The sequence below is a fragment of the Heloderma suspectum genome, chromosome 15 (assembly GCF_057233095.1).
Source record: "Heloderma suspectum isolate Gila_16-S chromosome 15, 16-S_ref, whole genome shotgun sequence".
Lineage (NCBI taxonomy): Eukaryota > Metazoa > Chordata > Lepidosauria > Squamata > Helodermatidae > Heloderma > Heloderma suspectum.
In genome coordinates, this window is record NC_139472.1 from 4,749,447 (window position 1) to 4,776,798 (window position 27,352).

Genomic DNA, 27,352 nt, shown 5'->3' on the forward strand with positions numbered 1-27,352 from the left:
ACTAGAACGTAACACCTTACTGAAATACTAGATATAATATAACAGAAGCCTGCGGGCCACATGCGGCCCCCATGGGAGATTTTGCAGCCCCCGCTGGGTCTCCTGTCACTGCTGGATTCCCAGCAATTCTGCTGAGCCCTGTTTCTCCGCAGAATGGTGCTCCACCAACCTGCTGAACAGCTATTGAACAAGCCTTGTGTCCTAGCAGAATTGTGGGAAGGCAGCTGCGTGGATACATCTGGTGGCAGTGGTGGTAGAGGGGTGTGACCCGTGGTGGGTTCTGAGGGGGCAGTGCAACCCCCTAACCCACCAAAGTTGCCTACCCCTGTAATAGAATAATTCAGCAAATAGAATTCTTGTTCCTCCTGAAGAAACACACTGGGCAATACACTTAGGATGCAATCCTATACATGTTTAGACAGAAAAAGTCCTACAATTCCCAGCATGCCCCAGCCAGCAGGGCTGGCTCAGGCATGCTGGGAATTGTCAGACTTTTTTGTCTAAACATGCATAGGATTACGCACTTATTTTCGTAAAGTTCTCTACATTTTTCAATACCATGTTGAGTCTTGCCTCTTCTTTTTTCTTCTTCTCAACTGTATTTAGTCACCATTTCTAACAAAGTAACATATAATGGTTTAAGCAATGCTTTCAGGCAAAACAATAAAATAACAAAGACAAAACGTGGGGGGGGGCAGGGGGACAGACTGTAGAGAAACCAGAAATAATCCCTGAAGAAACTCACTGAGAAAATTTGATTAAGGCTCCCTACATTTTTCAATATCATTTTGAGGCTTGCCTCTTTTACCTTCTCCTCCTCACATCTGTATAGACATCATTTCTAACAAAATAACATAAAAATGTTTGAGCAATGGTTTCAGGCAAAATAATAAGAATAAAATAATAAAAACATTAAAAACAAAAAGCTTTCAGGGAAAAAGAAATCAATAACTATAGGGAAACTGGAAAAAAAATACAATAAAAGTCAGTTAAGCATCTGTCACCACATCTTGTTGTAACCCACAACCTAAATATGGGTTTTAAGAAGTGCTTCCTTTTGTCAAACGGAAGCGGATGCTACTCAACTTCGCGACGTGACAGACATCCCTTGAGGTTTCTCCATCTTGCCCATTTTCCAGGGGAAAAAAAAACTCAGCAGAGAAGCTGCCTGCACAAGAGATCTGGCGGCTTCTGTGCTCTTAAAATAGCTGCAGATGCAATGCCTTCCATCTGCCATCTTTGATCGTATCTGTTTGTGTGATGTGGAGAGACCTACTAGAAGTGCTGGCATGTGCGTAATTTCTCTTCCTGCCTTCCTCAAGAGGCATGGAAGCAGGGCTCACTGAAGAGGTCAACCGTGCTCCAAAACTGGTATGGACTCCCCAGGGCTGGCGTCAAAGGTAGGCATGGCTGGGCACTGCGGAGGGCCCACGCTCCAGTGACAAGAGCCCTTTGGAGTTGCTCCTGCATTTCCCCATGGCAACCTGCTTGTTCCCCTGCCTCTTCTTGTGGCCCAGACAACGGTGGTGGTGAGAAGGAGGAGCAGGAGATGCCGCAGCCTCCTTGCTCACTGGTCAAGCAAGCAAGTGGGAGCAGTGATGAGGAAAGGGGGGGGGGCAATGGCAGATGGTGACAGTGGCACTGAGAAGATCAACTCAGTGACGGAGGGGACCATGGAGGGTGTTTTGCCCAAGGCCCCTCAGAAAGCAGGACTGGGCATGAGGACTCTCTGACCGTTTATGAGCTCAATGTGGAACATAAAAAGAGCTGCAATAGATCAGAAGGCCGGTGGTCCATCTAGTCCAGAATTGTGTTTCCAAAGTACAATCAGAAAGAAAATTGGAGAGATCCAGGGAGCTCTCTGGATGTAGGGATGTCAGGGGAAGTTGGAACAGATTCAATGCATTTTTTAAAAAATGTACATGCTTTTGTCGGCATGTTTTTTTTTTTAAAAAAATGGAGCGCTCCCTTGCAAAATTCGGCCACGTGCAAATTTTGAAGGATAACTGAGTTCCCATTCTCATAGTGCTACAAAAGTGCGGAAATCAGGCAAGTTTGCATTAAAATAGAAATGGAACGATTTTCTCCCCCAACCTTCAGCACAGCGAAGTACAGCTAATTCAGAGGTGGGGAATTTGGCCCTCTTGCAGTGGTGGCTGGTAGCTTCAATTTCGGTGGGGCTGTAAATCTACTCTGGGTTTCAGTCAGAACCAGCCAGAACTCTAAAGGAACTATCCAAGGTGCTGAACCTATTTTGGAGATAAGGTTCAGCACCTTGGATAGCTAATGGGTGGCACTGCTTGGTCCCCAAGGTTGAAACCCAAATTTCACTTCCTTATGGAGGCCTTTCCAGAAACAGATCTGGATTGCTAAGCATGATTTGCCTTTAGGAGGAGGAGTTTGTAGGTGTGGTGTTGGTGATGGGCAGACATTTGCTGGTCAGACACTTTCTTGGGGGTTGTGGGGGAAGCTCATCTCTGCCTGAGACTCTGAAGAGTGTCCCAATCAGAGTAGACAATCGTAGTTTAGATGGTGAATGATGCAGCCTCCTAATGTTAGACTGGGTCTGATCCAGCAAAGCATTTCTGAATATTTTTATTGGCCAATATAGATTATTTTAAAGCCAGCACACCTGCACAGGTTCACTCCCAATGAATTAGTTCTGCCTTAAATGTCAAAGAGATGCTCAGGGTTATGCACTTGCTTTGCAAATTAAAAGCACATGCCCTTTTATAGGATACTCCATCCCCCCCCCCCACGTACACACACAGACATACACACACCCAACCATCAGCATTCCATGCCTTCTGAACACTGCATGCTTAGTTGGCATCCCTGACCCAGAGTGCCCGTCATAAGAACATCAGAGAAGAGCCCTGCTGGATCAGACCAAGGGTCCATCTTGTCCAGCATTCTGTTCACACAGGGGCCAACCACCTGTCAACGGGAAACCCACAAGCAGAGTATGAGTGCAACAGCACTCTCCCATCCATGTTCCCCAGCAACTGGTGTACAGAGGCATGCTGCCTCTGATCCTGGAGGTAGCACAGAACCGTCAGGGCTAGTAGCCATGGATAGCCTTCTCCAGGAATTTGTCCAACCCCTTTAATGCCATCCAAATTGGCGGCCATGACTACATCCTGTGGTAGCGAGTTCCATAGTTTAACTCTGTGCTGTGTGAAGAAGGACTTCCTTTGATCTGCCCTGAATCTCCCACCCATCAGCTTCATGGGATGACCCCTTTGGGTCCTAGTATTGTGAGAGAGGGAGAAAAATGCCTCCTTGTCCACGTGCTCCACACCAGACATCGTTTTGCACACCTCTGTCATGTCCCCCTGCCCCACTTGCCTTTTTTCTTTCTTTCCCCTATTCTAAACAGTCCCAGGTGATGTAAAAGTGGAAGCTGGTGGTTCCGATTTTGGTCAGGCTGTGAATCCACTCTGGGTTTCCATCCGAGCCAGCCAGGATTCTAAAGCGGCGATCCAAGGTGCTGAAACTAATCCCCAAAATGGGTTCAGGACCTCGGGTAGCTCCTTTAGAGCTCTGGGTGTTAGTGGCTGAAACCCAGGAGGGATGCACTGCCCCACCGAAATTGGAGCTGCCTGCATCCACTGCATTGTACACTTCCTGCATGGGGGACTTGCTCCAGCTCCTTGATCATTTCAGTTGCCCTTTTCGGCCCTTTTCCCAACTCTACATCTCCCTCCCTCCTTGCTCCTCCCCTGAATTCCTGTGGATTCTCTTGTGAAAGTGTAGGGCTGGCTGGCTGGAACCCTGAATAGGGTTTGTGCTGCACCATTCTGTTGCAGGTCCCACGTGCACTTACAGTCCTGGTAGGAGGACTACGTACAATTTGGATTGTCACATCACGTAAAGCAGCCATGGAGCTGAAAAAGGATAAATGAGTTTAGTTTATAATTTATACCCTGCTTTTCCACTGCAGATGATCAAAGCAGCGTACTATAGCCAAGATTAAAAACAACAAATCCATTTTTATTTAGTTTTATTTATTATTACACTTATAGCCCATCTTCTTTTCCTCTTGCAAGGAGTCTAAGGCAGCTCACACGATCCTCCTCCCCTTCTCCATTTCGTCCTCACAACAACCCTGCGAGGTAGGTGAGGCTGAGAGTCAGTGACTGGCCCCAAATCACCCAGTGAGCTTCATGGCCAAATGGGGACTAGAACCCACGTTTCCCCAGTCCCAGTTCAACACTCTAACCACTGCACCACAATGGCATGACAACAATAATACAGTACCAAAAAGGCATCCGTTACTAAAACATCCAGTATTTAATGATGAAAATTATGAGGCACATGGCCGTAGATTCAAAATGAGCTGGATTTTTTAAAAATAGTTTTTACTGACAGTCTAAAGTTGAAAAGAATATTGAATCACAGGAAGGAGTTCCAGAAACATGGGTGCCATCAGCGAGAAGGCCCCATCTCTTGTACCTGCCTGCCTGATCATGGCATATGAGCAGAACTGAACAAAAGGCCTTCAAGGCTGGTGATTAAAGTTGGGCAGGTTGAGATGGGAGCAACAACAGAAAATGGAAAGGAATCAAGGACCTGGAGCATTTTCCCTATGAAGAGCTGCTAAAACATATGGGTCTTTTAAGCATGCGGGTCTTTTAAGCATGCGGGTCTTTTAAGAGCGGCTACAGCATACAGATCTTTTAGGTTTCAGTCATGGGCAAACCACAGCAGCTGAGAACAGCACAGATCACCAGATAGATGGCAGCTATGGTATATTTTGATGGACGCTGGTTTTACCTTTGTCACTCTCATCAGAATTTTTCAAACTTGCTGACTGATCGTCCACCAGCTGCAGAGATTTCCCGTCTAGGGCCGGATGTCATCTATGCTTACGACACCGCTTTTCCAAGGTAAGCAATCCCCGCAGCAGCACTCGCGTGCAAAGTCATGACACGCGGTTTGCGGGCAGACCTAAAGATAGTCGAGAACCTTAAAAGAAGAAAACTAAAGTACGAAACGCAACCTTAACAAAGGTCTCAGTTCTGCTTCCTGTCAATATGCGGCCTTTCTGATTATTTGATTCAGCAAAAAAAGAAGGGCACAGACATTTGAATCCTATTTTTAGGGGCACAAAATAGGTCTACAACTGCAGGTAAAATTTTGGCTTTTTTTTTAAAAAAAAACTTAATTAAAAAAACTGTGATGTTTTGGATCATGTTTGGAAGGTGGTTCAGGAAAAGCCTAGTTGTTGGCTTGCTCAGGGGCTTAGTGGTGGCAGCTGGCCAGGCAAAATGGTAGTTTTTCAACTTTACATTTGCTCTTTCCATGCAGCCTGGCACACCCATCTACCGCATGAGATCTCGCTCAGTACTGTCTACATCAAGGATGGGCAATCCCCATCAGCCCTAGGCAGCGCAGCCAATGGTAAGGGATTATGGGAGTTGTAGGCCAAAACAGCTGCCCACCCCTGGACTATAATGACTGACAGTGGCTCTCCAGGGTTTCAGGCAGGCTTTTCCCCCACATCCCTATATGGAAACGCCACGAATTAACTTGGGACATTTTGCACAAAAAGCAGATAGAGTATGACTGAACTGTGGTTCTATCCCACTGCCAATGTTGAAGAAAGTTTCAACTACCAGTCCAGTCAGTTTTTGTACATGGAATGAGAAGCGGCGCCATCTTGCCTCTTGCCTCAGGTAGCAAAATATCTCCGTTAGCCTGACCCCACATCTCTGAATACTTGCCTGTGCTTAACCATTTGCCTGCTTAATTGACCGCTCTCTTGTTAAACTCTCTGCACTGGCTAGCAAAGAGCCAGGACTCGGTTTAGAGCAGGACAGCAACATCCAAATCCATCTGAGACTTCCCTGGGAGAACATCTACTGGGCACATTTTGGTGCTCCCAAATCCAGTAGACATTGCTCACCTGGACTTCCAAAAGGCTGTGGACAAAGTCCCTCACCAAAGACTCCTGAGCAAATTCAGCAGTCATGGAATAAGAGGAGAGGACCTCTTATGGATCAGTAACAGGTTAAAAAACAGAAAGCAGAGAGTACGAATAAATGGTAAATTCTCCCAATGGAGGGAAGTAAATAGTGGGGACCCACAGGGATCTGAATTGGGACAATTGCCTTTCAATCTGATCATATATGATCTGGAATTAGGAGTGAGCAGTGAGGTGGCCAAGTTTGACGACAACACCAAATTATTTAGGGTGGTTAAAAGAAAAGGAGACTGAGAGGAGCTCCAAAAGGATCTCTCCAAACTGCGAGAATGGCCATCTAAATGGCAAATGTGGTTCAGTGTAAGCAAGTATAAAGTGATGCACTTTGGGACAAAAAATCCCAACTTTAAGTATAGCCTGATGGGATCTGAGCTAACAGTGACCAACTAGGAAAGAGATCTTGGGGTTGTGGTGGACAGCTCCATGAAGATGTCAACCCAGTGTGTGGCCACTGTAAAAAAAAAAAGAAGGCAAACTCCATGTTAGGTATAATTAGAAAAGGGATTGAGAATAAAACTGCCAACATCATACTTGTTGTTATTGTTCAGTCATTAAGTCGTGTCCGACTCTTCGTGACCCCATGGACCATAGCACACCAGGCCTTCCTGTCCTCCACTCTCTCCCAGAGCTTGCTCATAGAATCATATCGTAGGGTTGGAAGGGGCCTACAAGGCCATTGAGTCCAACCCCCTGCTCGATGCAGGAATCCAAGTCAGAGCATCCCTGACAGATGACTGTCCAGCCTCGTCTTGAATGCCTCCAGTGTGGGAGAGCCCACCGCCTCCCCAGGTAATTGGTTCCATTGTCGTATTGCTCTAACAGTCAGGAAGTTTGTCCTGATGTTCAGCCAGAATCTGGCTTCCTGGAACTTGAGCCCATGATTCCGTGTCCTGCACTCTGGGATGATCGAGAAGAGATCCTGGCCTTCCTCTCTGGGACAACCTTTCAAGTCCTTGAAGAGCGCTATCCTATCTCCCCTCAGTCTTCTCTTCTCAAGGCTAAACATGCCCAGTTCTTTCAGTCTCTCTTCATAGGGCTTTGTTTCCAGTCCCCTGATCATCTTTGTTGCCCTCTTCTGAACCCTCTCCAGCTTGTCTGCATCCTGCTTAAAGTGTGGTGCCCAGAACTGGACACAGTACTCCAGGTGAGGCCTAACCAGTGCTGAGTTGAGGAGAACTAGTACTTCCCAGGATTTGGAAGCTGTGCTTCTATTAATGCAGCCCAAAAGAGCATTGGCCTTTTTTGCAGCCACATCGCATTGTTGGCTCATATCCAGCTTGTGATCGACAACAATTCCAAGATCTTTCTCGCTTGTAGTGTTGTTGAGCCACGTATCCCCCACCTTGTAACTGTGCATTTGGTTTCTTTTTCCTAGGTGCAGAACTTGGCATTTATCCCTATTAAATGTCATTCCGGTGTTTTCTGCCCAGCGCTCCAGTCTATCCAGATCACTTTGAATTTTGTTTCTGTCTTCCAAAGTTTTAGCTGTCCCACTCAATTTTGTGTCATCTGCAAATTTGATCAGCATTCCCTGCACCACCTCCTCCAAGTCATTCATAAAAATGTTGAAGGGCACTGGGCCCAGGACTGAGCCCTGCGGTACCCCACTCGTTACCTCTCCCCAGTTTGAGAAGGTCCCATTGATAAGCACTCTTTGAGTCCGATTCTGTAGCCAACTGTGGATCCACCGGATCGTTGTTTCATCTAGCCCACTTTGAGCTAGTTTGCTCATCAGGATATCATGGGGTACTTTGTCGAAAGCTTTGCTGAAGTTGAGGTATATGTTGTCTACAGCATTCCCACGGTCTACAAGAGAGGTTACTTGATCAAAAAATGATATCAGATACGTCTGGCAGGACTTGTTCTTGACAATCCATGTTGGCTTTGAGTCATCACTGCATTGTTGTCAAGGTGCTTCCAGATGGATTGCTTTATCATCTGCTCCAGAATTTTTTCCCTGGGATTGATGTCAGACTGACTGGTCTGTAGTTCCCAGGTTCCTCCTTTTTACCCTTTTTGAAGATAGGGACAACGTTAGCCCTCCTCCAGTCATCTGGCACTTCCCCCATCCGCCATGATTTCTCAAAGAGAATAGACAGCGGTCTGAGAGTTCTTCTGCCAGTTCTTTTATTACTCTAGGATGCAGTTCATCTGGCCCTGGAGATTTGAACTCATTCCAAGTCATTAGGTGTTCCTTGACCAGATGCCTATCGATCTCAAGCTGTAATCCTGCCCCTTCAGCCTGTACTTTGCCTTTGCCAGGGGGGTCATAGACCCTCTTTTGGGAGAAGACTGAGCCAAAGTAGGAATTGAGCACCTCTGCCTTTTCTTTGTTATCTGTTATTGTTTTGCCATCCTTATTTAATAGCTGAACAACCTTTTCTTTCCTCTGCCTTTTACTATGCACGTAGCTGAAGAAAGCCTTTTTGTTGTTTTTAGCATCCCTCGCTAACCTCAGCTCATTCTCAGCTTTAGCCTTCCTGACACCATCCCTGCAATTCTGTGCTACTTGCCTGTACTCGTCCTTTGTTACTTGGCCTTCTTTCCACTTCCTATATTGTTTTCAGGTCATCCCTAAGCTTTTTGTGAAGCTAACGTTGTGAAGCCAACATTGGCTTCTTCTGTTGTCTTCCACCTTTTTTTCTTGTTGGAATTGTTTGTGATTGTGCCTTGAGAATTTCCTTTTTTAAAAGCTCCCACCCATCCTGGACTCCTTTTCTCGTTAGCGTTGCTTGCCATGGGACCTTACTGATCATTGTTCTGAGTTTATTAAAATCCGCGTTCCTAAAATCCAGGGTACGCGTTTGACTACACTCGGCTTTTGCTTCCCTTAGAACCAAGAACTCAAGTGCAACATGGTCGCTTTCCCCCAGAGTTCCTGTAACTGCTACTTGATCCACTAAGTCATCTCTGTTGGTTAGGATCAAGTCAAGGATAGCCGCTCCTCTAGTTCCTTGCTCTACTTTCTGTAGGAGGAAGTTATCCGCCACACAAGTCAGGAATTTCCTGGAGGGGCCATGTTTTGCAGAATTTGTCTCCCAACAAATATCGGGGAAATTGAAGTCCCCCATTACTACTATATCACGCTTCCTTAAAACATTGGCTATTTGCTTTTCAAAAGTTTCATCCTTGTCTTCTCCTTGGTTGGGTGGCTGGTAGTAGACTCCGACCACCAGGTTCCTTTTATTCTTTGCTCCATTTATTTTGATCCAGATACTCTCGATGGGGCTACCAAGCTCATCCTCCTGTAATGCTCAAGTTCATCAACATCATACTGCCCCTATACAAATCTATGATGCAACCACACTTGAAATACTATGTAAAGTTCTGGTCACCACATCTAAAAAAAGGTATTGTAGAGCTGGAAAAAGTGCAGAAAAGGGCAACTAAAATGATCAAGGGGCTGGAGCATTTCCCCTATGAAAGAAAGTTACAACAGTTGGAATGGTTTAACTTGGAAAAAAGGAGTGTAAGGGGGGACATGATAGAGGTCTACAAAATGATGCATGGTGTGGAGAATGTGGATAGGGAGGCATTTTTCTCCCTCTCTCAAAATACTAGAACCTGGGGCATCTGATGAAGCGATTGGTGGGAGATTCAGGGCAGATCAAAGGAAGGGCTTCTTCACACAGCTGAGAGTTGAACTATGGAATTCGCTACCATAGGATGTAACAATGGCCACCCATTTGGATGGCTTGAAAAGGGGGTTGGACAAATTTCTGGAGGAGAAGGCTATCTATGGCTACTAGTCCTGATGGCTATGTGCTACCCCCAGTATCAGAAGCAGTGAGCCTATGTAGACCAGTTGCTGGGGAACATGGGTGGGAGAGTGCTGTTGCACTCATGTCCTGCTTTTGGGTTTCCAGTCGACAGCTGGTTGGCCGGCCGCTGTGTGAACAGAATGCTGGACAAGATGGACCCTTGATCTGATCCAGCAGGGTTCTTCCGACGTTCTTATGACAGGCATGTTGGGTCAGGAATGCCACCTAAGAATGCAGGACAAATGGAGTCCACTCTACTAGCTCCCTCAAGCTTCCACCCTGCTCTTGAAGGAGGGGGTTGAATCTCCACCCAGAACTTGGAGGTCTTTTAGTCAGATGCCTGGGGGGGCAGGCAGGGAAGCCCACATCGATGAGTGAACAAGACTGGTTACTGGGCTTTCTAGGTTTCTGTGGCTGTAGGATTTGTGTGTGTGTGTGTGTGCTCGTGGGATAGTCTTTGGAGACATCTTTTGCCACTCTTCTTTCAGCCAGAGCCTTCTCCCACCTCCCACTTTGGCCTTTGGCTTTGACATTTGAGACATCTGAGCCACCTCCTTTTTAAAATGGCACCTCTCTCCCACTGCAGCTGAGGAAGTGACGTCTGTCTTCTCCTCCACAAATGCACAGGTGATGAATAGGGCAGCCAGAATGAAAGCCGAGCGATGCCTGGGCCTCCACAGAAAGGAATGACAGCCCCGAGGCATGTCGCTAACGTTTTTGGCCCAGGCTCCAAAGGCTAGTGGTTGAGTTTGACGTCAGGTTGAGTAAATCCTGAACTTGCAGGTTTTTCTCCCGCCGCCCCTCGCACACAGCTCTGTATTTGACTGAACTGATGTCACATTCACCACATGTTTGGGGGTTTTTTTTGACAGGAAACAGTAGCCTCTCTCAAGAATACATGAGCTGACAAAAAAATTTGCATACATGGGCTTATCTAAGGCGTTGTAGTTGTGGTTGATTTACTGTCCTAGGTGAATTGAAATCTTTTCCTTTGCTTGGCTCTTACTGTACCCTGAGGAGAGTAATGGTAGTGCACGAAATGATCAAAGCACTCTCTGTGGGACCGATGAAGCTGATTTCTGGCAGGTCAGGGCTTTCTGACTGCCAATCATTTAGCAATAGAAAGGGGTATGTGCGTCCTAAATTAGGGTACAGAAACAAAGTGCTGGTTCCAGGTTTTTCAGAGCCCCTGGGCAGAACATCTCCAGTGGGCCCCCTCCTCAGTGAGCCTACCTTCTCACCACCATTCTCCCCAGCCGCTGTTTCTCCTCCTCCTCTTCCTCATCAAGGCTTCCACTTGCTGGCTGGACAGGCAGAGAGCCAAGGAGCAAGGAGGCCGTGGCCAGAGCGAAAGGCAGATGGAAAAGGAGGAGGAAATGGTGAAGAGAATCAACTCCAGGAGGCTCTTGTCCATGGGCCCCTATTGGGCTGTGAGGCCTTGGCAGGTGCCCCACTATGCCTCCCCTTGACGCCGGTCCCAGGTTGAGTATCTGCTTCAGATTGCAAGGCTCTCCTCTGCTCCTGCCCTAAATTGCTGAGCTAGCATACTTACATTACATTATGTAAGTGACGGGAAATTTGTTCCTATTCAAAGGGACACTACATTCAAATGCACCCCCAGGCCCTAATCCAAGACTTGGGGCACCCTCTGGACCTCATTTGGACTCTGACCCTGGCTCCCCTTCCCCCACACGTGTGTGTGTGTGTTTGTGTGTGTATGTGTGTGTGTGTTAAGAGATGGCAAATGTAATGGTATCTTTGGATCAAATCTGTCTGTTTTGAACACTGTCTTTAAAAGGGCCCCTAATTCTCCTGCTTTTGAACATCATTTCCCTTCAAGCAGGAACCCCATTTTCCCTCTTTTCCTTGGTTTTTTGTTCATTTCTTTTTGGTTTAAAGCAGATTCCATTTTTGCACTTTTGGTGCTGTTTTAAAAACTAAGCTCACAATGTTCAGTTGATTAATCTGTTACGGAGCTCCGTGAGTAGAAAATGGCGGCTGCCGCACACACACACACGGCATGTATTAAGAGACGATTCTGAAAAGTGGCTTTCTTTTTCTGGAGGGGAGAAAAAAGCCTCAGACATTTTCTCAGTACAACATCTTCCGAAACATTTCAGCTTTGCTCGAGTTTTTGCTGATGTACAAATATCGACAGATGCTGATTCTGTAAATGTTTATATCCCTCTTTATAGCCACAGGAGGCTAACAAGGTGGTTTGACCTGCAAAACAAATATCTCGCAATAGAATCACATTAAAAGGTTTGTGATGGAAACAGAAAGATCGGAATTTCCACACATTGCCGCAATCACTCAGGCAAAACCCACGGCTCTCACCCTTGGTCTGAACTGATCAACGCCCTTTGGCGTTACCTTTCGGCTGCTGCCATCCAGTACACAGCTGGGGGCCCCTGAGGCGAGGAAGTGGGGCTGAGCAACTAGAACTGGCTGTTGGATGTATTAACCGGACCCTTTAATTGGGCGGCAGCCCCTTTCGAATCGCTTAGCAGCGCCTACTGTGTTTTGATGAACAGGGCACTGACTTCCTCATCGTCTTTCCTCCTTGTACTTTCTCTTTTGACAGTGAGTGAAAGAAAGAAAGCTATTTCAGGGGTTCCTGTCAGGGACCTCTGGAACGTCACATCCAGGAAGCGAACCCACATGATTTTGTTCCACAGAAATGTGTGGGCCATACAGTATAAAATGTGTCAAAAGAAACGAGGTGGAGAGATTGAGGGTGGAGGATGAGAAGATAGACAGACAGACAGACAGACAGACAGAGAAGGGCCAACACAGGTGCATTAGAGGTCTAGTTGTGGCCGAACCTTGAGTTTCAAAACATAAGACAAGAAGTGAAGACTTGACAGACATAATGCCAAGCAACTCTCATCCCAGGCTAGACACCAGTTTGCGTTACGTCATGACACTCTGGTTGTGCATGGGGCTTGGGGCAGGTGCCCGGGACTCTCCCCATCGAGAGACAGTGTGCTGTGCCGTGAATCCTTCAGGTAAGTTTTAATTTTCCTCAGGTGATAACGTTTCAAGTTTGAGCCTACCTCAGGCTCTCAGGCCCCTCTTTCCTGCCCCACTGTAGCTCTTCATGGGGCTGGTGATGATGATTCCACAGCACGGGGGGATGTGGCCCTCTGCATATGCTCCGAGGCCCAATTAGATGCATGTGTTCTGGGCCAGGCTGTCCAAGCCAAGTGTTCAAGAGGCCTTGCTCCAGATGTCTCACGACAATCTATTTTTGCTGGATCCGTTTCAAAACAGTTGCAGCAAGCAATCCCAGGGCTGATTTTTCAAACCCGAAACATAGAACCTTGCTGCAGGCTTCACAGGACATCTTATGCCATGTTGTGTTTGGACTCCTGCCCTTGAATCTCTTGAAAATGGGCTCAGGAACTGGGATCATGGGTGGGTGGGTATCATCCTTGAAATGTGCAATCCCCTTCTGAAGGTGTCAACCTAATTCCAGTCTGTTGACTTAGTGTTCAGGAGAGTTATTGCATTATAAGCCACTGAGAAACTTGTACAAAGGGCAGTGGTTGGACCAAAATTTTACTTTTACTCAGCCAATTATATGTATTGTAATATAGTCCTTCCTTCTATAGTTGATGTCTAAATCAGGAAACTTCCTGAGAATCACAACTTCCCATAGCTGGTATCTTCTTTCTCTTATCGATCCTATTCTGTCAAGTTGTATATCCTCTATGTTTATCTTTACCTAACTGTTCTAACATACGTATCTGTCTAGCCTCTCTAATGTACTTTCTTATCATCTATCTATCCATCTGTCCAGCTGCCTTATCTTCCTTCTCTATCTTTACATAACTTATCTTATTTTGAAATGAACTCTGTGCTAGATAAAACATGTTTCATAGACTAACAATGAAACGGTGTCGGTCAAAATATAATAAGAAGAAAAATACACCACCAAAATGCCTAATGATACAGAGGTAGATTCTTTTATCTCCTCCTTTGTGGTGTGATTCTTACTTACCACAAACAATCTGAGACAGTGAGGGGGGGGGGTGTCCCCTTTTACAAGCCAGCACTGTCATACAAAGCTGATGTCACTAGAAGGATGGACCATAACACACTCTTCCATTCCTTGGCCCCATTGAAGGCCATGACATTTTGTCATGGGGGCATTTTGAAGGGGCCATTTTGGCTCTTTTGAGGGGAGCAGTTTTTCAGGGGATGAAACTCACATGAGCTTCCTTGCTGCTCCAATTGTGTGGCAGCCATCGTCTTTCCCCTCTGCCCAAAATGCCCCATTGCAAAGGGCATCCTGGGAGGGGAAAAAAAGATGGTGGCCACTGATCAATGGGAACATCGAGGGAGCTCCAGCAGTGTTCCGCCCCCCTCCACAAAATGGTGTGACCTCCACCCCAAAAATGTGGAAGAAGGAAGGTGGTTTCAGCCCTTGGATTTCCCATATTCAGGTGGAAGTCCGAACAGTTTGAAAGCTCGGACCATCCTGAAAAGTCATGGCGCCAGAAGCAGCAGCCAGGTGGCAGGAGTACGTTGAGCATTTGTAACCATCTCCCTCTGTGCTTTCCTCAATGACAGCCGAACCTCCAAAGTCATGTGGCACCTGTGCCTTGGGGAAATGCTGTGAGGACAAGTGGTGTAGCCAATGCCGGCCACTCCCAAAATGCCAGGAAGGGGAGGAGCTACACTGTTCAGGTAACCTTGGGGTCATTCTTGCTTCCTCTGATTCTTGCTTCCTCCCTGTTCCTTCACCCATGCCCCCTCTTATTTTGTTTTAAACGGCTGTACACTGCCTTGGTGGCTTTTTAGCAGTGTGGTGTAGCGGCTAGAGTGTTGGACTGGGAGCCGGGAGATCTGGGTTCTAATTCCCCACTCAGCCATGGAAGCTCACTGGGTGACTCTGGGCCAGTCACAGACTCTCAGCCCAACCTACCTCACAGGGTTGTTGTTGTGAGGATAAAAGGGAGAGGAGGGGGATAATGTAAGCCGCCTTGGATTCCTTGCAAGAGGAAAAAAGGTGGGATATAAATGCAATGAATGAATGAATGAATGTAAATAATTCTTTCTCCCTACATATATTTTTTACATATTTTGTATTGTTTTTATCTTGTATGACACCCTGAGAGGATTCTGTCCTTAAAGGCAGCCTAAAAATAATTTTAGATGAATAAATGAATAAATTCCCTCATCCTTCTCCTAGGCACGACTGACTTCAAGTATTCCTGCAAAGCATGTCCCACTGGAACCTACTCCAACACCAAGAACAGCTGTTGCATCCCTTGGACAGAGTAAGTGTTGATCTAATTACGCTCTCTTTCCAACCTAGCCTATTCAGAAAGGCGGGTATCTGTGTGTGTCAGCCAGTCCTACCAGGAAGAAACTCCTCCCCGTCGATCCACAGGCCCTGGGAACATCCGCCACTGTTGCTGTGTTGAAGCTAAGCAGGTCTTGGCCTGGTCATTTCCGCCGCCCTCATGCCCACATACCCCTTTATGAGGTTTGCAAACGGGATGACTGAGAAGTGGGTGGAGCCTGGGTGGACCACACCCACCTCGTGGACCAATCAAGGGGCAGAGAAAAGCCTGCATTAGCAGGGACTCGAATGTAGGCTTCCCAGTGGTTGGCCACTGTGGGAGACAACACCACAGGGCCGACGTCAAAGGTAGGCATGGTTGGGCACCTGCTGAGGGCCTATACCCCAGCAGGGGCCCACTGACAAGAGCCCCCTGGAGTTGCTCCTCCTCTTCCCCATTGCAACCTGCTTGTTCCCCCACCTCTCGCTCTGGCCCAGACAATGGTGGCGGTGAGAAGGAGGCGCAGGAGATGCCACGGCCTCCTTGCTCCCTGGCTCTCTGCCTGCACAGCAAGCAAGTGGTGGCAGTGATGAAGGGGAGGAGGAGCAAAAGCAGCTGGTGACACTGGCGGTGAAAAGGTTAACTCCCTGAGGGAGGGTGTCCACTGAGGGGGTTGTGCCTCAAAAACCTGGGGCCAGAATGTCTAGACTATATGGACCTTTGGTCTAAGCACCAACCATGATCTTTGAGAAGTAGATTCCATTCTGAGATGCCAATTAGAAACTGCCTCTCCTGCCTCTTTGCCCCTGCCTGTGCAATAAGTGGGAAATCACCATGGTCAGCCTTGCAGGGCTGTTGTGAGGATTGTCACAGATGTATCACTGCAAAGCTCTTCTCGGGTGCTCAGGGGGATATATTGCATTCCTTCTTAGTGTGTTCAGAGCACTTTGCACGTGCAGTTGGGCTGCACATCTCACAACGGCCCTGTAAGGTATGTTGTTGTTGTTGTTGTTCAGTCGTTCAGTCGTGTCCGACTCTTCATGATCCCATGGACGATAGCACGCCAGGCCTTCCTGTCCTCCGCTTTCTCCCGGAGCGTGCTCAGGTCCATATTCATTGCATCGGTGATGCTATCTAGCCATCTCGTCCACTGCCCTCCCCTTCTCCTTTTGCCTTCGATCTTTCCCAGCTTCAGGGTCTTTTCCAGGGAGTTTTCTCTTCGCATTAGGTGGCCAAAATATTTGAGCTTCAGCTTCAGTCTCTGTCCTTCCACTGAGCAGTCAGGGTTGATTTCCTTTAGGATGGACTGATTTGACCTCCTTGCAGTCCAGGGGACTCGCAAGAGTCTTCTCCAGCACCACAGTTCGAAAGCATCGATTCTGCGGCGCTCAGCCTTCCTTATAGTCCAGCGCTTACAGCCATACGTTGCTACTGGGAAAACCATAGCTTTGATTATACGGACCTTTGTCGGCAAGGTGATGTCTCTGCTTCTCACTATGCTGTCTAGGTTTGCCATAGCTTTCCTCCCAAGGAGCAAGCGTCTTTTAATTCCATGGCTACAGTCACCGTCTGCAGTGATCTTGGAGCCCAAGAAAATAAAATCTGTCACTGCTTCCATTTCTTCCCCTTCTATATGCCAGGAAGTGATGGGGCCAGATGCCACGATCTTTGTTTTTTTAATGTTGAGTTTCAAACCAGCTTTTGCACTCTCCTCTTTCACCCTCCACAAGAGGCTCTTTAGATCCTCTTCGCTTTCTGCCATTAGGGTGGTATCGTCTGGGCATCTGAGGTTGTTGATTATTCTCCCGGCAATCTTAATTCCGACCTGTGATTCATCCAACCCGGCATTTCACAAGATGTACTCTGCATATAAGTTAAATAAGCAGGGCGACAATATGCAGCCTTGTCGTACTCCTTTCCCAATTTTGAACCAATCGGTTGTTCCATGTCTGGTTCTTACTGTTGCTTCTTGACCCTCGTACAGGTTTCTCAGGAGACAGGTAAGGTGATCTGGTACTCCCATCACTTTAAGAATTTGCCACAGTTTGTTGTGATCCACACAATCAAAGGCTTTAGCATAGTCAATGAAGCAGAAATAGACGTTTTTCTGGAATTCTCTTGCTTTCTCCATGATCCAGCGAACGTTGGCGATTTGATCTCTAGTTCCTCTGCCCCTTCGAAACCCAGCTTGTACTTCTGGTAGTTCTCAGTTCACATGCTGCTGAAGCCTAGCTTGTAGGATTTTGAGCATCACCTTGCTGGCATGTGAAATGAGCGCAATTGTGCGGTAGTTTGAACACTCTTTGGCATTGCCCTTCTTTGGAATTGGAATGTAAACTGACCTTATCCAGTTGTGTGGCCATTGTTGAGTGTTCCAAATTTGTTGGCATGTTGAGTGCAGCATTTTAACAGCATCATCTTTTAGGATCTTAAATAGCTCAGCTGGAAGACTGTCATCTCTGCTAGCTTTGTTGTTAGTAATGCTTCCTAAGGCCCACTTGACTTCACTCTCTAGGATGTCTGGCTCAAGTTCTGTGACCGCACTCTCATGGCTATCAGGGACATTAAGATCTTTCCTGTATAGTTCTTCTGTGTATTCTTTCCACCTCTTCTTAATCACTGGGAGATCCGGGTTCTAGTCCCCACTCGGCCATGGAAGCTCACTGGGTGACTTTGGGCCAGTCACACACTCTCAGCCCAACCCACCTCACAGGGTGGTTGTTGTGAAGATAAAATGGAGAGGAGGAGGATAATGTAAGCCGCCTTGGGTTCCTTGCAAGAGGAAAAAGGGCAGGGTAGAAATGCAATAAATGCAATAAATAAATAAATAAATAAATAAAATCATGCCCGTCTTTGCACAAAACTTTCCCTTGATATCTCTGATTTTCTTGAAGAGATCTCTAGTCTTTCCCATTCTGTTGTTTTCCTCGATTTCTTTGCATTGTTCATTTAAGAAAGCCTTCTTGTCTCTCCTTGCTATTCTCTGGAACTCTGCATTCAGTTGGATATATCTTCCCCTTTCTCCCTTGCTTTTCGCTTCCCTTCTTTCCTCAGCTACTTGTAAAGCCTCATCAGACAGCCACTTGGCTTTCTTGCATTTCTTTTTCTTTGGGATGGATTTCGTTGCTGCCTCCTGAACAATGTTACGGACCTCCGTCCATAGTTCCTCAGGCACTCTGTCTATCAGGTCTAATCCCTGAAATCTATTCCTCACCTCCACTGTATATTCATCAGGGATATGATTTAGGTCATACCTGAATGGTTTAGTGGTTTTCCCTACGTTCTTCAATTTAAGCTGAAATTTTGCAAGAAGCAGCTCATGATCTGAGCCACAGTCAGCTCCAGGTCTTGTTTTGACTGACTGTATGGAGCTTCTCCATCTTTGGCTGCAAAGGACATCATCAATCTGATTTCGATATTGACCATCTGGTGATGTCCATGTGTAGAGTCGCCTCTTGTGCTGTTGGAAAAGAGTGTTTGCTATGATCAGCGTGTTCTCTTGGCAAAACTCTATTAGCCTTTGTCCTGCTTCATTTTGTACACCAAGGCCATGCCTGCCTGTTATCCCGGTGATTTCTTGACTTCCTACTTTAGCATTCCAATCCCCTATGATGAAGAGGACGTCTTTTTTTGGTGTTAGTTCTAGAAGGTGTTGTAGGTCTTCACAGAACTGATCGACCTCAGCTTCTTCGGCCTCAGTGGTTGGGGCATAGACTTGAATTACTGTGATGTTGAATGGTTTGCCTTGGATTTGTACTGAGATCATTCTATCGTTTTTGAGATTGTACCCCAGTACTGCTTTTCCCACCCTTTTGTTGACTATGAGTGCTACTCCATTTCTGCTAAGGGATTCTTGCCCACAGTAGTAGATATGATGGTCACCTGAATTAAATGAGAGCCAGTGTGGTGTAGTGGTGAGAGTGTTGGACTGGGACTTGGGAGATCCGGGTTCTAGTCCCCACTCGGCCATGGAAGCTCACTGGGTGACTTTGGGCCAGTCACAGACTCTCAGCCCAACCTACCTCACAGGGTTGTTGTTGTGAGGATAAAATGGAGAGGAGGAGGATAATGTAAGCCGCCTTGGGTTCTTTGCAAGAGGAAAAAAGGCGGGGTATAAATGCAATAAATAAATAAATAAATAAATAAAATTCGCCCATGCCTGTCCATTTTAGTTCGCTGATTCCCAAGATGTCGATGTTCAATCTTGCCGTCTCATGTTTGACCACTTCCAGCTTACCTTGATTCATCGATCTGACATTCCAGGTTCCTAAACTATATTGTTCTTTACAGCATCGGACTTTCTTTTCACCACCAGACACATCCACAGCTGAGTGTCCTTTCGGCTTTGGCCCAGCCGCTTCACTCTTTCTGGCGCTACTTGGAAATACCCTCTGCTCTTCCCCAGTAGTATATTGGACACCTTCCGACCTGAGGGGCTCATCTTCCGGCGTCATCTCTTTTAGCCTTGTGATACGTTCCATGGGGTTTTCTTGGCAAGGATACTGGAGTGGGTTGCCATTTCCTTCTCCAGTGGACCACATTTTGTCAGAACTCTCTGCCATGACCTGTCCGTCTTAGGTGGCCCTGCACGGCATAGCTTATGGCTTCACTGAGTTACGCAAGCCCCTTCGCCACAACAAGGCAGTGATCCATGAAGGGGTAAGGTATGTTAGTACACTATTATATGCACATCTTGCAGACAGAGGAGGCCAAAAATGACAGAGAAAGGGCTTGTCTAAAGCCACCTCCTAAATTCAAGGCAGAGGTGAGATCTGAGCTGGGTTCTTACTGGTTCACAGCTCAGTCTTGTAGTCTCAGCTTCTGTGCTATAGTGTAGAATACATCATCATCATGTCTTCTTCTGAGTTCAGACCTGCCTTATACTGAGTCAGGCCATTGCTATATCTAGACCAGTATTGTTTAGTTTCCAGGTATGCTGGACTCCAACATCCAGCCAGCATTGGGAAGGCATCAGGTTAGAGAAGGCTGTTTTACAGTAACTGGCAGTAGCTCTTCAGGGCTTTAAGCTGGGGGTCTTTTCCAGCCCTACTGGGAGTTGCAGGAGTTTGAACCTCAAGCCTTCTGCATGCAAAGCCAGCTCTGTCACTGAGCGACAGGCCTGACCACAGTGTTTGTGTCCCAGCCATAACTCTTTTCTTCTTCTTCTTCCTCTCCTTCTTCTTCCTCTTCTTCTTCTTCCTGACTTCCTTGTAGCTGCAAGAAGCACGGACGCCCAACTCTCCATTCAGGGAACCAAACCCATAACGTGCAGTGCGGCCAGGAACACATGCTCGTAGTTAATGTTCTGCAACCAGGTACTGTTCTGTTTTATATTGGAAAGGGCCCTGCTGTTTTGATATGGGCATTGGTGGTGGTGGGTGGGGGAGGCTACACAAGAACATCAGAACATCAGAAGAGCCCTGCTGGATCAGGCCAAGGGTCCATCTAGTCCAGCATTCTGCTCACACAGTGGCCAACCAGCTGCCCACGGGAAACCCACAAGCAGGACACGAGTGCAACAACACCCTCCCACCCATGCTCCCCAGTGTGTACATTGGGGAATGTACATTGTACAACTGGTGTACATTGGCTCACTGCCTCTGGTTCTGGAGGTAGCCCACAGCCATCAAGACTTGTAGCCACTGATAGCCTTTTCTTCCAGGAATGTGTCTAACCACCTTTTAAAGCCATCCAAATTGGTGGCCGTCACTACGTCTCATGGAAGCAATTTTCATAGTTTAACCATGCGCTGTGTGAAGAAGCCCTTCCTTTCATCTGTCCTGGATCTCCCACCCATCAGCTTCATGGGATGACCCCACTCGGGTCTAGTATGTTGAGAGAGGGAGAAAAATGTCTCCCTATCCACATTCTCCACACCGTGCATAATTTTGTAGACCTCTATCATGTCTCCCTTTACCCTCCTTTTTCCCCATCTCTGTACCTCCCTGGGCAGTATGTGGGAAATAATCATGGTCAACCTTGCAGGGTTGTTGTGAAGATGATTGTGAATGTTATTGCTCCAGTACAGTGAACTGGGATAAGAGAGGGCTGGATTCTGATTGGACCTCTTGTGAAATCCCCCCCCCCGTTTTTTTGGGTTACCCTATTTGCGAGGGCCAAAACCAAGAGGTAGTGTCTTCATTTTTTTCAGGGAGGAGAGCAAAAATGTTCAAAGAGTTCATGGGAAGGCTTTGTATTGGTGGTAGCGGTGGGTGTATGGGGGAGGTGGTAGGACAGCAGCCACCCAATGGAGCTCCATTGCAGGTGGCAGCAAAAATTTAAATTAAAAAAAAGACTTAAAAAAATAAAGTTTAGAAAGTGTAAACTTGAAAAAATGTTTAAACTTAAAAAAAGTTTAAACTTTGAGAAATGTGTAAACTTTAAACAAAATGTACTAAAAAAAAAAAAAGCGTCCACTGCAAGGAGCTTGTTCATGTCCTTGCACCAGGAATGAGTGGCTTAGGTCAAGGCGAAAGCCCTGAGACTGGGGCTTTATAGGGGCTGGTTAGCTGGGATTGGCCCCGAGGGAGTCAGATGATGGAATGCTCAGGCAGGCTGGCACTGCAGCCTAGATGCCGCCCTTGGACCACAGAGCTCAGTCTGCCAGGCCTGAAGCGGAAACAGAATACTGGGGGCACAGGAGATACGATTCCTTGGCTGTATATTGATGGCGTGTTTGACATGTCCGACAGTGTTTTTTCTCCCTTGGATTAAAATGTTCCCCGGAGCAATGGGCTAGCACCCATCTAAAGGACAGCCCACTTAATTTTGCCTTCTGGTGTCTCAAATAAGAAGAGCCCCACTAGATCAGACCAAAGGCTCACCTAATCCAGCATCCTGCTCCTGCGGGGGTCTCTGGATGCTGGACTAGGTGGATGCTTCTGGAAATCCCACAAGTGGGGCATGACAGAAAGAGCCCTCTCTCTTTCACTGCTTCCTGGCAACGGGTACTCAGAAACACAGTTCCTCTGGAACTGGAGGCCGAATATACCCCACCTTCCATGTCTGTCTGTCTGTCTATGAATCTCACTTGTCAGTAGGGATGTCCATGGGAAATCCATTTCTCTTTTTGCTCGATGGATTTCTGTGGTGTGCCCATCCCAGCTTGCATTTGTGGGCCGATCCATGGTTTCCCCCCAAACTCCAAGAACTTTTGGCATATTTTTGCTTGTGGCAAGCTGTAATTTGCTCAAATAGAGATTTGTGCAAATTGCAGCAGCAATTTGTGTGATTTGCACAAACAGCGGCCGAAATTTGCATAACTTGCACAAATTATGGCTGAATTTGAGCAACGCTCTGTCGTAATTTCGGCAAATTTAAAAAATACCGAAAATCTGCTAACTGGCCTGACCCGATGAAGATCCAGTCAGGCTCCACAGTGGCAAAGTAACAAAAACTACAGTTACTTTCAGCAGGAACAATGAGGGCTTACAGTTTAACAAAGACAATACAGTATTTATTCTTTCCTGGTGCGCACTCGTAATTTGATCCCAGTAAAACTGTGAAAGATCTCCAGTTATCCCCAAGTGTGGATTCTCTGTTGTCCCAAAGTCTTTGGAAGGTTTAAGCACTATTAAAATTGCCCAAGCCATTAACCTATTCTAGGCAAACTGATTCCTTCCAGTATTTAGTGATCAACATCCGAGCCAATATAAATGGGTTGCTTATCAGGCATTGATGGTTTCCTGTTCTGGAGTGCTCCAATAGTCCTAATGGCTGGCTTTATTTCCTTAGATTCCACATTCACGACTCTCTTGATCATTCTGACGGCAGTGGGTATCTTCATCCTCATCCTCATGACTTTTCTCTTAATTGTCTGTACATGGACACAGAAGAAGGAGAAATTCCCTCTGGAGGAAGGTCAGTATAGCTCTACATTGTATAGAGTCTAGGGGTCTTCCCATGGTTTGCATCCAAAGTTCTCCCCTTCGCACCATAGACATGATGTCACCTGGCTTGTCCTGTGAAATCAGCTGGAGGCCTAGACAAGAGGTAATCAACTTGTGGCCCTTGGCCCTCTGCAAGTGGCCTCAGACAAGAGTAATCTGTCCATCTCTCAGCATTCCACTGGGTGGGAGAGGGCCAAAAGAAATTAAGCCAAGAGGAAGCAGGGAGAGAGAAGGGGTTGCAGCGAGAAAGAAAGACAGGGAAGGGGTGGCAGAGAGAGAGAGAGAGAGAAGGGGCAGCAGAGAGAAAGAGGGGAAGAGGCAGCAGAGAGGGGGGAAGGAAGTGGGTGAAAGAGAGAGGGAAGGGGGTAGCAGAGAGAGGGAGAGAGAGGGAAGGGTTGGTAGAAAGAGAGGGAAAGGGGGTAGAGAGAGCAGAAAGGGGTGGCAGAGAAAGAGAGAGAGAAAGAGGGAGGGAGGGGGAAGGGGTGGCAGAGAGGGAGGGAGGGGGAAAGGGTGGCAGAGAGAGAGAGAGAGAGGGAGGGGGCAGAGGGAGAGGGAGGAGGAGGGGAAAGGGGGTGGTAGAGAGACAGGGGGAATGAGTAACAGAGTGAACAAGAGGAGGAGGTGGCAAAAAGAGAAAGGGAGGGGTGGTGGGGAGAGAAAAGAGATGGTGCTGTCCACTTTGGGCTCTGGCCCCACCCACCACTGGCATCAGACCCCTGACAGATTATCCCTGTGGGGGGGGAAAGGTTCCCCGCCCCTGGTCTGGACTCTGCCAGTGCCCAGGTTTTCTCGCATGACTCCCTTCAGCCGACCTAGTGTTTGCCGGACGATCAGCACTCAACCCACGCTTTGCCTCGTTCTGGCGGGGTGTTTTCCTCCAGCATTGGCTGGCGCTCCGTGGCAGCTCACAGGCTGTGTTTCTGCATCAGACGCCCCCCAGGTTTCCTCACCCATTCTTAACTTCCTGTATGTCCTGTATACTGACAGCAGCAGGATCCACTCCAGCTAGCAGCGGCTCTCCAAGGTCTGGGGCAGAGAAAAGGTCTTTCTCATCTCCTGCTCCCAAGCCCTTCTCATTGGGGATGCCAGGGATCGAACCTGGAACCTTCTGGTTGCAAAGCAGGTGCTCTACTGCTGAGCTACGTCCCTTTCCCATAGGGGATGTCTATCCCTTCCTGGCCTACATGAAGGCTTCCCAAGAGGCTGGCCACCGTTGGAAACAGGATACTGGGCTACATGGACCAACAGGTGCAATAAGAACCATGCTGTTCTTACGTTTTGCACCTTTTGCCCCACAGAATCTGACTCCGAGAACTCGCCTAACGTCTTTGGGTCCCAGCTACTGCAAGCCGATACCTACAGCTGCCAGTTCCCAGAAGAAGAACACGGGGGCAAAATGGTGGAAGAGAAGGCTTCGTGGAAGTCCTTGGCGCACTAATGAAGGTCTTCAGGGCCAATTCACAAATGAATCCCTCGATCCCTCTCCTCTTGGTGGCTCTCGGCCGAACTTATGATTTGCCTCTATTACGTTTGAGGCAAAACCGAACCGCATGTCTTTGAGGTGTGTTCATCCAGGTTGGCTCATCCACACAGACTGGCTGTTGCTTGACATCACTTGCTCCATGACCGTGTGCGGACTTGCCTCTGGTCTTGCTGAAGGGTGGGGGGAAGAGGTTACTGGAAAGGAGATTGGCAACCCATTGGATGTTGGAATATCCATGTAAAGGATATTCCAACAACCCCGCCCCCTCCTGCAAAGCACGGGTGGGAGCAACTCCACCCCTTTGCTTTTATAGACAAGAAGCAGACTTCCAAAAGACGCAATGGAAGGACGAAAACAGGGCTGCTGGCTTTTGATTAAAAATAAATAAATAAATGCTGACCCTCTGAGCAGAGCCAGGAGGTGGAACCAGAGAGCACGGCAAAGTCTGGGGGAATCAATCTGGTGGGTTGGAGGCTGAGCCGAAGTGGAGTGAAGAGGGCTACGGCCTACGGGTGGAGCTTGGCAGAAGCTGGCATGTTAGGGGTGGGACTCATCCAGAGCTGGAATTTACTGGCTTTTCAGACCTCAGACATGTTTTCCTGGCAAAATGAAGTTTTACTGGCGAGATCAAAGATCTGTTGTTCATTTAGGGTGCAATCTTGCTTGGACAGGAAAGAAGTCCTACAACTCCCAGCATTCCCCATCTAGCCACGCACAGGACTGCATAGGATTGCACCCTTTGCAACCCTATCTAGAGAGGTGCATTTGCAATGCCTCCCTTCCCTAACCCGCCTGATTTAGGATCTTCGGAGAGAATGGGGCGCCTTTAATTTCTAGGGAGAGTCCCTTCTCCTGTTTGTAAGCAAAGAACAGACATTCGGCTTAGAATGTGCAACAGTGGTGATTTTATTGGCATTCCCCTTCGCTGTTTTCTCACCACTGAGACGTGGGCAGCACAGCCTAGAGGCGCGTATATTCGTATTCCTTCAAGGTAGCTTCTTGGGCACTTTTCTAGAGATCATCTCAGTCGTTTCCTGTTTTGAGAAGCCAACCCAACGTTGGGAAAGCTGAGGGCGTTATGCCTCCCGCTTCCCACCACTTTCTTTTCAAAAGGTGCCGTGATGCATCCGAGAAGGGTTGCTTTTATCACAAAAACGTCCCGCCCCCAAGCCGTCACAAAACCTGCTTTGAAACAATATCAGAGTCTTGAACTGAGCTTCCTTTGTGAAACCTAAATTGAGGCTTCTTTATTAAAACAATAAAAGTATCACCACTTTGCCCTGTTTCTTTCCCTCTGTGGCTACGAAGACAGAGGAAATGGAAATTTATGCCTGTCGTGTAGGATGAGGTCATGGTCACTTTCTCTTTCTTTGAACCAGCCGCCAATTGAAAACCCGCTTCCTTGAAATGTTTTTAGCTGCGCATGGTGACTCACTTCCTTGGTGTTTCCCCCTTGAATTTGAGGGCCAATTTACTGGTTACTCACAGAACGAGGACATCTGCTATACAGTGGAAAATTGGGCAAGTCTTTACTTTTCCCCTGCCAACCCATTTCCCTCCAAATAACCCACCCTACAAACACAGACACAAACACAGACAGACACACAGTTTCTTTTAATCCTGCCCAAATTCTGGACCTGTGTTTATCTCGCAAATGTGAGGCTGGAATCTCACAGGGGTGAAAGCAACTGGGGGAGATATTTTTCTCCCTCTGTCATAATACTACAACCCAATGAGGGTCATCCTCTGAAGCTGATTGGTGGGAGATTCAGGACAGATAAATGGAAGCCTTTCCTCACACAGCGCAGAGCTGAACTACAGAATTCACTTCCACAAGACGGAGTGATGGTTGGCCACCCATTTGGATGACTTTAAAAGGGGGTCGGACAAATTCTTGGAAGAGAAGGCTGTCACTGGCTACCAGTCCTGATGGCTCTGTGCTACCTCCAGGATCAGAGGCAGTATGCCTATGTGCGCCAGTTGCTGGGGAACATGGGCGGGAGGGTGCTGTTGCACTCATGCCCTGCTTGTGGGTTTCCCATGGGCAGCTGGTTGGCCGCTGTGTGAACGGAATGCCGGACTTGATGGACCCTTGCATGGCTCTTCTTATGTTCTGGTGGTGGTGGTGCGTGCGTGCGTGCGTGCGTGTGCGCGTGCGTGTCATCTGGCACAGGAAGGGTGAAGCACTACCCTGAGTCAGAGCACTCAGTCCCGTAGGCACATTGTGGAGGAGAGGGGGCTGTTGAGGCTTTGTTGTACATTATAGCTGCAGTGCAATGGAAATGACGACTACTGGTAGTCACGATGGCTATGGATTATCTCTCAGCATCAGAGGCCTGTGAATAACGGCCTGATTGGCTGGGAGAGTGCCTCACTCAGGTTCTGCCGGAAGTCTTCCCAGAGGCCTCTGGCTGGCCACTTTGAGAACAAAAAGCTGAACAAGATCGACCATTCCTTGTGGGCAGGCTTTTAGCTTTGGAATCAATCTACCATGTGTGTGCGTGCGTGTGCGTGTGCATGCACATACGCACGCGTGTGTGTGCAGGGCCAGCCTTACCGTGAGGCAGTTGGGGGTGTCATAAAAGGCCAGCAAATTGTCCGCTATTTACCCCGTTATTGTCTTTCTACTGCCATGGAGGGGGAGAGGTGCTCACGGTGCGTTCTCTGCCACATGTACCAGAATAATTCAGCTCGCTTTGGGCACTCTGCATCTTGACTTGAGTGGGTGGGGAGCATCGTTTGTTGCTCTGCCTCAGGCAGCAAAATGTCCTGGGCCAGCCCTGTGTGTGTGTGTGTGTTTTACTAGAATCCCCAGGCCCACCAACTGGAGCCAGGTGCAAAATGGTGGTTCAGAGAGGGTGCAACCAATTGAGGGCTGCAGGACACAAGCCATGCAGTGAGATGCTTCTTGGGGCCATATTCCGGTGGTGGTGGTGGTGGGC

At 47.7% G+C, this 27,352-nt stretch overlaps 1 protein-coding gene across 5 annotated transcripts; it reads left to right on the forward strand.

Moving 5' to 3' along the window:
- The first annotated feature begins 1,091 nt into the window (after nucleotides 1-1,091).
- Nucleotides 1,092-25,687, forward strand: LOC146335227 (tumor necrosis factor receptor superfamily member 18-like). Of its 5 annotated transcripts, XM_084822344.1 has the most exons (8): nucleotides 1,097-1,400; nucleotides 4,795-4,889; nucleotides 5,311-5,403; nucleotides 14,323-14,439; nucleotides 14,945-15,032; nucleotides 20,253-20,353; nucleotides 22,773-22,898; nucleotides 24,226-25,686. In XM_084822344.1, exons 2-8 carry the CDS (start codon nucleotides 4,856-4,858, stop codon nucleotides 24,363-24,365), a joined length of 699 nt encoding a protein of 232 aa, XP_084678470.1. In that variant the 5' UTR covers nucleotides 1,097-1,400; nucleotides 4,795-4,855; the 3' UTR covers nucleotides 24,366-25,686. The 5 variants fall into 5 exon arrangements, with proteins under 5 accessions (XP_084678473.1, XP_084678470.1, XP_084678469.1 ...); XM_084822347.1 differs by lacking the exon at nucleotides 5,311-5,403 and having other exon boundaries at nucleotides 1,092-1,400; XM_084822343.1 differs by lacking the exons at nucleotides 1,097-1,400; nucleotides 4,795-4,889 and having other exon boundaries at nucleotides 5,185-5,403.
- Nucleotides 25,688-27,352: the final 1,665 nt, after the last annotated feature.

Excerpts from the sequence above, each read along its gene's own strand:
- LOC146335227 (XM_084822345.1), top strand. The coding sequence starts at position 12,620 with ATGCCAAGCAACTCTCATCCCAGGCTAGACACCAGTTTGCGTTACGTC. Across the intron at positions 12,756-14,322 it reads CTGTGCCGTGAATCCTTCAG|CCGAACCTCCAAAGTCATGT; the intron begins GTAAGTTTTAAT and ends CCTCAATGACAG. Across the intron at positions 14,440-14,944 it reads GGAGGAGCTACACTGTTCAG|GCACGACTGACTTCAAGTAT; the intron begins GTAACCTTGGGG and ends TCCTTCTCCTAG.